This window comes from Semicossyphus pulcher, unplaced genomic scaffold (genome assembly GCF_022749685.1).
Source record: "Semicossyphus pulcher isolate SPU_LCO1_2020_fin unplaced genomic scaffold, fSemPul1.0.p SCAF_12, whole genome shotgun sequence".
Lineage (NCBI taxonomy): Eukaryota > Metazoa > Chordata > Actinopteri > Labriformes > Labridae > Semicossyphus > Semicossyphus pulcher.
Window position 1 is genome coordinate 20,674,361 of NW_027211626.1, and position 10,599 is coordinate 20,684,959.

Sequence of the window (10,599 nt, forward strand, 5' to 3'; positions counted from 1 at the left end):
CTCCTAAATAATTGATTTACTCATACCGATGAACTATGCTGCTGCCTGGGCTCCTCAGCCGGCTTAGTTATGAAAGAAAACACAGTGATTCCACAAGATCCCTGCAGCTGTGGTACTCTCTGTTAAATCACGCCATTAACAGAAAGGCCTTCTTTTAGTATGTAGCTTCTCAATATTTGCATCCTCCATTTACAGGAATTAGGAGAAGAACAATGTTTATTATGAACTTGATGACATCGAGAGTTTTTATGCTGAAACAGAACTGGGAAAAAAAGTCTCCATGAGGTGATAAAGATAACAATGTCGTGCTTGTATGTCTCATGTTTTTTTTATCTAACTTTGTGTGATAAACATGTCTAATGGATAACCTACTTCTAAACTTATCGATGTCCAAAGGTGACGGAGAGGTAAATGATCAGGTTGTTTGATGGAAAATTCACTCAGGAGAGCTCTGCAGAGAGCAGTCCCTACTGTGCAGAAGTGCAACGTTAAAAGTGTCTCAATCGTAAGCAGTTTTCTATGCAGGTGAATATTTTTTATTGTATTTATAAGTGGTACAAACTGCTTCAGTCAACTTTAGATTATTTGTCCCTTTAGGTGCCAGAAGTCTGGTGAAGATGAAGTTTGAGAATATCCTGGAGGAAATCAACGGTTTTGGACCTTTCCAAATCGTCTTGCTCATCCTGCTGTGGACCCCTCGGATAGTTCTGCCCTGTCACTTCTTATTGAACATCTTCATCGCAGCGGAGCCTGCTCACCACTGCGACATCACCAACCTGGATGATGGAGGACTTTTTGAAAATTTAACGCAGGAGCAGAGACTGGCCGTCAGTGTTCCCGTGCGAGAAGATGGGAGCCTAAAATCCTGTGAGATGTTTGCAGAGCCTCAGTTTCAGCTCTTAGGCAACCGATCCAACAGCACTGACATGCCAACAGTTCAGTGTCAGAGTGGATGGGTTTACGACAACTCCACTTTCACCTCCACCCTGGCTACAGAGGTACAATAATTAAATTAAATCAGCAAAAATATTCACTGTCAAGTATTCCTTTGCTTTTGTATTCCAGTTGCATTTTCATTGAAATTCATATTTGAAACCAGTTACATGTAATTTGTCAATTTGGGGCGGCTGTGGTGGAGAGATAAAGTGGGCTGTCTTCTAATTAAAAGATTGGTGACTCAACCCTCCGGCTCTTCCAGTCCAGGTGTCCTTGGGCAAAACACTGAACCCCACATTGCTCCCAAAGGCATAGGCATTGTGTCAATTTGTGTGACGACGATGTAGCCTCCAGGAGTGATGGCGTACTTTTTCAGGCATTCCGATGTAGCCATTGTTTTAGCGATCAGGACTTCCAGTCAAGACTTCCTTTTCCGTGCGCTGCATTGTTGACAGTCCAATTAGCAACTTGAGAAGCGACTGTGCGTTGAGATCAGAAGTGAAGTGAAACACGCCCCTCTAGATACATCAGTAAAATATACATTTCTTGGTTCCATACATCTCTCAGAGGAGCGCCCGTTCATCTGTTTCCGGAGAGTCTCAGTTTCACTGTAAATAGTAAGTTGCACAGAGGCTGCACTCTGGTTAACTACAGCAGTGATTTACGTCTTAAAGCTCCTTTGAGGAACTTTTGGTTTGTGTTGACTTTGGCGCCCCCTGTCAATAAACCCGTACCTCTTACCTCTTTGCAGATTTTGTCCTATATCTGCTTTTACAAAAAATCTTTCTCTCATCCTGCAATTTTTCCTCTGGAAAATGTAAACAAAGGCAGTTAATCACTTCGTCTGACACCTAACCCCTGCCAGCAGTTTCAGACATTAAAAATAACTATATAGAAGTAATCGATCTCGTTGCAGATTGTAGGTCATTGAGAGGCATCAGAATTAATTTCAGTCTGTTTCATAACCAGCGAAAAACTCCTCACAGGAGCTTTAAGTTTGCTGAAATTACAACATCATGATGCAGATTTGTAAAAAGTAAAAATGCAAGTATGTCAGGTCTGTCCTCAAGAGGAGAAGAAAACTACTTTTAAAATGCTTGAGCCGGGTTGTCATTACGGCGGATTGCTTCTTGCCTACTTTTGCTCTTCACAGGGACTGTTTTTCCTGCAAACAACAAAGCCTGCTGATACGTAAATGGTCAATATTACTCAAACTACAAACATAAACCAGAACACTTCCTGTACTAAAATACAGCCCCTGCTTACAGATTCTACATTTTTATGTAGAATCTTTAAATAGAGATTAGTTTAGATCCTAATTAGAGATTAGCACCTTACGAAGCAGCCTTTGCCATCAGTGTATGAATGTGTGTTTGAAGGGTGAATGCTGACATGTAGTGTAACAGCGCTTCCAGTGGTCTGAAGACTTGAAAAGTGCGATAGAAGTGCAGTCCAATTACCATTTACCAATTTCTAAATAAACAACTTTTAGTTCTCCCTTAAAGGTAATTAATTTTTCCCCAAAGTAAAATTCTGAATGAGGTCAAAGCATCGACCTTTGAAAATTGCTCTTTGCATATTCCATTACAAATTTTATGACTATATTTATATCTTTCAAAATAAGGCTAAAGTTTTGTTGACTTGGTTAAATTGAGTTGGTGAAAGAAGAATTGCTTACTTGAAGCAGCATGTTCTTTAAACCACAACAAAAACATTTTGACGTGTTTATGAAATTGATCACATCAGGGCGACCATATAAAGGAAACATGAACCTGAACAGATAATCTGAATGCCTTCTCCCTGTGATCTGCTTTTCCAGTGGGACCTTGTGTGTGATAGAAAAAGCCTGACAAAAACCACAGGCACAATCTTCTTCTTTGGTGTGATGCTGGGCGCCATAGCTTTTGGATACCTCTGTGATAAGTATGTGGATAAAACTTGTGTCTTCAATGTTGACAATCCAGAAATTTCCATTATGCTGATTTTAATTCAAATGTAAACAAAAGATTGTAACAAATATAAATCTACCTGTCCTCTTCTGATCTCCAGGTATGGGAGGAAAAACACTCTTTTGGCCTCGTACATCATGTCGATCGTGTTCGGCTTCTCCAGCGCGTTCGCAAACTCCTACATCCTGTTTGCAGTGCTGAGATTTCTGACTGGGTTTGGACTGACAGGAATCAGCATCAACTGTGTAGTTCTCAGTAAGCTATCATGAGACATGATACTTGTGTCAATATTACTCCCGATGAGAGAAAAGCTTTGATAATATTATTAATCAATTTGGTCATTTTCCTCCTCTTGCAGCGATTGAGTGGGTGGACACAGCTCATAGGTCAGTTATCGGTGTGTTGGGCAGCTTGGCCTGGTCTGTAGGCAACATGCTGCTGGCTGGGTTTGCCTTCCTCGCAACTGACTGGCGGTCACTAATCATGACTGTTACGGCCCCACTGGGATTTGCAGTTTTGACCTGGTGGTGAGTAAAACAACACACATCCATTGGACACTTTATGAGGTTTACCTGTATAATCTCACAGCTGTACCCTTTAAAGTGGCCTCTGGTTTTATGTTATTGTTTTCCTAAAAATGAAAGTTATACCTTGTCTTTTAAAATGTGCTATGCCTCTGAAGTACCATTTGTACCACAAATAATTCCTTTTTTTTTGTTATCATGTTTTCATTACGTTAGTAGCATATATGTAGTCAAAGTCAAAGGAGTGCCATAAATAACAAATGTAAAAAAGAAAATTATAGGAAATTAAAAGTGGAAATACAAAGAGGACTAAATGAAAGCTTATAAAACAAAACAAAAAAATAAAAGAGAGAATTAAATAAAAGAATACAACAACAACTAACAAAATATAATAATGATGAATTATTTTCATTAATATTATACTATTTGTCATTTTATTTCTTTATCTGTTTTGTAGAAATATTGGTTTATGTTTTCTTTGCATATAAATTTGCCAATATTTTAATTTTTTAGACCACTTTATTAAAAAAAAAAAAAAAGTAGTTAAAAAGTAAAATTTCAATCATGTTATAATTCATGTATCCACTCATCGTTTTTTATATTAAATATAATTGTAGGTGGATTCCTGAGTCTGCCCGTTGGCTTCTGGCTAATGGTAAAGTGGAAAGCGCCAAGTTTTACCTTGACAAATGTGCTACGTTCAACAAAAGGACAAAACTGTCATCTAAAATCAAACAGGAAGTAAGTTTGAGCTTGATGTTAAAAGGCTTTCTTTTAAGCTAATACGTGCATATTTGCTATAGTACAAAAGGAAACTGGTGCCATGTACAGTATGTGTTGCTGAGCCTATTTATCCCAGGGCAGCATCTGTTGGGTCTGAGCTGGGGGTGAGCTGTCCTGCATTTCTTTACATTGAATTAGTGACAAATCTACTTCCCCATATCACTTTCAATGTACGCAGTCTCTCTTTAAACAATACTCACATGGCTTTACTTATACGTACAAAACGTAATACTATAAATTTTATATCACCAACGCAATTGAAACAATTTAGAAGCTTTACCTGAGGAGGAGGGAGGCGGACTTTGTGTAAGCTCAGAGTGATAGCTTCAGCAATCCAGCATGAGAAAAATACATAGTAGAAAGAGCGATGTAGTTTGCTTCGGGTGGAGATTCGGGCAATGGTTTGGTTAAACATAGAGGGCTTTTAGCTAGGAGACCGGGCTTGATTCCTCTGTGAAACAAAAAGTCAATGACGTTGAGTTACTAAATTAAACCTTCACCATGATGTGTTTCTTAAACTTAACCAAATATTTTCATAGTTATAGAGTTAGAGAGGAAGTAAACTGACCTCAAAACAGACTCTAATACCCCTTTCCCACCAAAATTAGCGTGTTGACGTGACCCTCTTATAAATGCCGATTGTCTCTTTTCCCATTGCCAGTGGAGTATACCCCTTTCAGTCTCTTTTCTGTTGCGTCACCGTCTGACGTCACAAATGTGTGCCAGAAACGGGCGAACAACAAACTTCCCCTCGGATCTAAAGAAGCTCTCTCACCGCGCTGTCTTGCTGAATCTTTTTAGAAACAAAAAACTAATTTGCCGTTGTATGTTGTTCTGCTGTATTTACGCGTCAGCAGCCGGAACATCAATGTGCATCATAGCATCTCGCTGGAAAGGGGGCGGAGATTAGAGTGTCGACATGGGTTTTGTTTTCCCATCATTGCTGATCAGAGCCGAGGCGATAATTACCTGCAGAGTCATTTGACCTGGGTCTGAATTCTGATTGTAGCCTTTCCCAAAAAAGCCGGGTGTTAGCGGTTGTTAGCGGGTTTTTTTACCAGTGGGAAAGGGGCATAAGGGTACCCTGAAACAGAGGATACCTTTTGTATCAGAATGAGATGCCAAAGTGGGTTCATGACAATGCGTGTGTATTTGACGTTATGTGAAGATGACATTTACACACAAAAAATTGTGCATAACTTTTCGGAGGGTATCACTAAAAACCGTTACACTGTTAATGTTGAAATCTCATGTTAAATCCCCTGTAAGCTGGAACGTCTCTTGTATTTTCTGCCTCTGTACAGACACTGTCCGATGTAGAAATCCTGGAAAAGCAGGACAAAAGCCACACTTACCTTGACCTCATCAAGACTCCGCAGATGAGATGGCTGTCCATTAAGGCAGGGATTGTGTGGTGGGTATCATTGAAGAATACCCCCGTAAAGACAGTTTGAATTACCTCTGCTGAGTCCAGTTGTACAAAATTCATAGACAAAGACGCGTGTACGGCACAAACTTGCAGCAACATAAAAAGCAATAACTATTTGTTCATCATACCCTGCAGGTTCGGAGCTGCCTTGACGTACTATGGAATCAGCCTGAACGTCAGTGGATTTGGTTTAAACATGTACCTCACACACTTCATCTATGCTGCCATTGAAGTCCCAGCAAAGCTGATAGTCTATTGCTTCCTTAACGCCATTGGGCGGAGGAAATGTCAAGCTGGAACGCTTCTACTTACAGGAACATGCATCGCCATAAACATCTTTCTTCCAAAAGGTCAGAATACACATAAAGTTTGTTTTTCCTTTTTCCAGGAATGTTCTCAACACACGCAGTCGATTTCTGCTTAATATTGAGTTTGATAATGTGAATGGCTGCGATCTAGGGATGCACGATATTATCGGCACCTTATCGTTATCTGCAGATTATGGCTTGAAAATGACAATAACGCTTTAATTATGACTAAATGTTCGATGATTCCCTTAAAAAGCTTGACGTAATGCTACGACATTAACTCGGCGCGAGTGTGTCCACGCACTGCCTGCGCTAAAAAGTCACAGAAACTCAAGCCAATGAATAGAAGTTAAACAAATCGGAAAATATCGGATATTGGCAAAAAAACAACGGCGTGCATCCCTAGTATGATCCGAAACTATCGCAAAACTATGTTGCAGTTAAAAGAATTACTAAGCATCACATTTTTTTTAAATGTGGTTTAAATATTTGCTACCACAGTAAAATGAAACAAGTTAGGCTAAATTTGAATTATAAGTACATAACTTTTAAAGCTATTGTAGGCAATTTCGGTGGTGTTGCATCTTCACTTCAACAAAATACTGATTTTGAAAGTTCCGTACACTAAAACTATTCAAGTTCACAGGAGTCTGTAATCAAGGATGCAGGCTATAAAGCATCTGATTTTTAAATAAGGATCTTTTAATTTGTGCCTCTGGATTTATCTCATTTTTACAAGTATATGCTACCACAAAATTAACAGACTGTTAATCTGCTAAAAGAGCATGTATGCTCAACAAATCTACCAAAAATGTTATAAACTTAATTGAATGTTTTTTACACTTATCTTGTGTACATTGTATGTGCTATTCTTTGTAGGTCTGTGGCATGTGCGTGCCGTTATTGCCATTCTTGGAAAAGGCCTGTCAGAAGCCTCCTTCACGGTCATCTTCCTCTACACAACAGAGCTTTACCCCACAGTCGTAAGGTCAGTAACTGTCATACAGCTACATTGACAAAGCTTTACTCCATAATTTGGCTCATCATTCATATCAGTTGATGAAGACATGATGTTTGTGGGTAAAATATTATAACATCATATCAATAGGAGAAATGGCCTAAATTGCATAGTCGTGACCTACTCCAAGAGCCTTGGATATTAAAGAAGGACACTAAAGTAAGGTGTGCTGGTGTTGGCGAGAAAAGAGGAAGAAGGAGCCAAATAAGCATCCTAGGAACAGGGTTTGTCTGAGAGGACAAGGGTGGGAGCTTTTATAGTGACTGGAAGCTTTGGGCCCAAGTGCTCCCCATCAGCCCATAATGCCACAGTCCCAATAAGAAGCTGTAAGCAGGCCCGCTGTACTTTGAGAGGCTTAAGCTGCTATTGTTATTTAGGGTTTAAGACCCAAAACAGCGAGTCTTTTTACTTGTCCATTTAAATTTAAATTTCACTTGTAGAATGACATGTTGTGTTGTTTAGTCAGGGTTGGGAGGATTATTTTAAAAATGTGTTCAGCTGCAATAATACAGCTCTGGCTCAAGTTGTGTTAAGCCTCCTGTGCAACCATTTACAAGCATAACTTCACAAGATGTTCACTGTGAAGTTATACTTCACACGTTCCTCATTTTAGTGAAGGCGGCTGGCTGCTCTTCTGATATTTATAATATTTAGGCTAACAGTCTAAAATAACGACTTTATTCTTGTAATATAACGACTTCATTCTCATAATATTACAACATTATTCTCGTAATATTTCGACTTTATTCTCGTACAGTTTCAACTTTATTCTTGTAATCTTCTTTTTTTTTTTGATGCGGCCCTGATACTCCATCGTAAAAAAGAGAGATAGAAGAAAATTTTAATTTTTGTTGATTTTTGCAACCCTGCGGGCAAAGCAGTATATCTCATGTCTGTGCTGATCCTGTCCTGTATATGCGTCTGTAGTGTTGTCTAATGAAAAATCTCGTCATGCTTACTTTTAACTGTCTAACGTACTACTCTCTGTAAAACTGGTGGAAAAAAGTGTAAACAAAGGGCCTTTTCTAGATCACATAAATGCATCTGTTTTAAATTGAAACTCTTCAGACTAGATTAAAAACCCCTCACAATATGTTCAAGTCAGTAACGTTACATACGTACAATATGTAAAGTCACATACATGATGAAAAACTACGAGGTTAGGGTAAGGTACCAAAACTATCTAGTGAGGTTAAGGCAAAAATATGAGGGGTTACAATAATTACGTAGTTACATTACATCACCTTACATAATTAAAGTTAAATTTTTTTTGTGACTCCATGTCCACATGTACAGCGGTGTTTTTCAAAACATAGATTTTTCTCTGCGTTTTGGCCTTTCATCCACACAAACACCGTTTTACGTCACTGAAAACGGATCTTTCGTAAAACTCCGGCCAGGGTGAAGACTTTCAGGAACTTTGTTTCCGTGGAGACGTGTAGACGGGGTAAGCGGCGTGTTTGGTTCGTGACGTCAGGCTGTGCGTGGTTATCTCCTTCGTGAGGCATCACAAAGGAGGCGGCATTCCTTGCAAAATTATGGACATGACATAAAGAGTGATGCTTATTAGGGATTTTTACATGTTTACACATATATGTACAGTTACTCGTCTACTCTATTGAGGAACAGAGGCATCAGGATAGATTTATTCAGGCTTTTGACTGACTGCGATTCTTCTTCTTCTTCTTTGCATGACCGGGTTATATCGCAACCTGTTGGCGTGGCATTCTCATGACTGCGTGACAGTGTTTTTTGCGTTTCGTTTGGATGGGGATTTTTTATAACCGTGCTTGTGTGGACAGTGTTTATTTTTTTGGAAACGAAGGAGGCAAAAACTCTGTTTTCAATAATACCCGTGTACATGTAGACATGGCCTCAAAGTAACCTGTTGATAATGACTAACTGTCAAACATGACTTCTAGAGGATCATTTATCTGCAACAAAAAGGTACTTCGATGACTTTCTGGTGCTGTTCTGGTGGTGCAGACACACAATTTCAATATGTGTCACCACCTTGTAATACACTGTTCGTAAGTTGTGGTCATACAGTATTTCTGTGAGACGATGATGTTATCAGTTCAGTAAAAGACCATTAAAAGTCGTGACCCTAGAGGGTTACATAACGACTTTAAAGGCCTTGTGATTTACCCTACTGTGACTTTGCAGGCAAAGCGGTCTAGCTTACGTCAGCTTCATCAGTCGTCTGGGTGTATCAGCAGCTCCGCTCATCCTGCTGCTGGAGGACGTGTGGACTCTTCTTCCTCAGATCATCATCTGCTCCGTGGCCATCACTTCAGGCCTGGTGTCTCTGCTGCTCCCAGAGACGAGGAACATGAGGCTGCCGGAGACGATCGACGACATTGAAAATCCAAGGTTGGTAAATTAATGTATAAAAGTGACACAATAGGCTTGTAGATACTAGTTTAATATTGAATGTTGAAGTGAACATAGAGAGCAAAGTTAAACCGGAGTCAAATTCCTTGTATGTGATTCTAATTCTGATATTTTTGGCACCACTGCCATCTGGTGGCAGTATTGAGAATGACATTGAGACGCACCTTGAATGATGATGGATCTTTTGTTCAGCTATTCAAATAAAAAGTTATATATTTACAACAAATTATTAGAAAGCACTGTCGACCCACAGTTAACAAACTTATAAGAAAATTGCTACCAAGTTCAAAGTTTAAAAAAGAATGTAACAAGGAGTTTCACAAAGTAGCTGAAGGACACAACACCATGAAAACAGGTGCAACTGAACACAGTCTAAAAGCAATAAGTTTTATTCACTCAAGTCATTTAAAGGCCATAGTTTGGGATGTTTTGTTTGACTGCATTATATTGTCATTTTTGCTCAGACAATCAAAATAAATATTGTCTTGTTCCTTTTCAGAAAAAAAGACGTCTCCCCTCTCACTACAGAGTCTTCAGGTGTTGTCCTGGAATCAAAGAGTACAACAACAGAAACTAAGGAGTAAAGTGAAACAAGGACTTTGTCTGTCTGCAAATACACATCATAAAGAACTAACACATAACCATACTACCTTTGTCAAACGTAACCAGTGACGGAGACCACACTGTTTAGTAGGGATGCACAATATTGGATTTTTTGCCGATTTCGATACCGATATATTAGGCACGTGTTTTTTTCCACCTAATGGCAAAGAACATCAAGTCTCCCCTGTAGTGGAATTGATATTATGCCTACTCTTATTGTAGTGGCCCTCTGGCAGATGCAGAAATAACACAATACAGTGCTTTTTTAAAACATGTACACATTCACTGGGCAATATAAGAAAATGACTAAAACGGCAATAATCAAACTTAGACAGGCTTGGATGATGCTCTCCCTGAGATAATCCTGACAATGGCAAATTTTACCTAATGCACAGAACAACATCATGTGTAATAACTGAAATAACAGAGAAATAGTGAACTCTTTTTTGCAGTGTTGAATTAATGAGACTAATCGGCTAGAAGAACTGCCAGACCGCAGACATCTCGCACCCTTCTTCATGCTTGAAGGAAGAGGTGTGGTGCAGGCAGTGCGTGCGCACACTCATAATGTCATAGCATTACGTCAAGCTTTTTTAGGGAATCATCGAGCATTTAGGCAAAATTAAAAAGTTAATTTATTGCCGGAAAATATCGG

General features: G+C 39.2%; 1 protein-coding gene across 1 annotated transcript; it reads left to right on the forward strand.

Moving 5' to 3' along the window:
- The first annotated feature begins 614 nt into the window (after positions 1–614).
- LOC138588817 (solute carrier family 22 member 7-like) lies at positions 615–9,925 on the forward strand. The gene is made up of 10 exons (XM_069659066.1): positions 615–998; positions 2,756–2,859; positions 2,986–3,140; positions 3,244–3,412; positions 4,027–4,150; positions 5,497–5,606; positions 5,757–5,971; positions 6,809–6,917; positions 9,114–9,320; positions 9,841–9,925. Exons 1-10 carry the CDS (start codon positions 618–620, stop codon positions 9,923–9,925), a joined length of 1,659 nt encoding a protein of 552 aa, XP_069515167.1. The 5' UTR covers positions 615–617.
- The last annotated feature ends 674 nt before the right edge of the window (positions 9,926–10,599 follow it).

Bases quoted from the DNA above. Each gene is read 5' to 3' on its own strand.
- LOC138588817 (XM_069659066.1), top strand. From the start codon at position 618: ATGAAGTTTGAGAATATCCTGGAGGAAATCAACGGTTTTGGACCTTTC. The intron at 5,607-5,756 runs GTGGGTATCATT...CATACCCTGCAG, and splicing joins ATTAAGGCAGGGATTGTGTG to GTTCGGAGCTGCCTTGACGT. The intron at 9,321-9,840 runs GTTGGTAAATTA...GTTCCTTTTCAG, and splicing joins GACGACATTGAAAATCCAAG to AAAAAAAGACGTCTCCCCTC.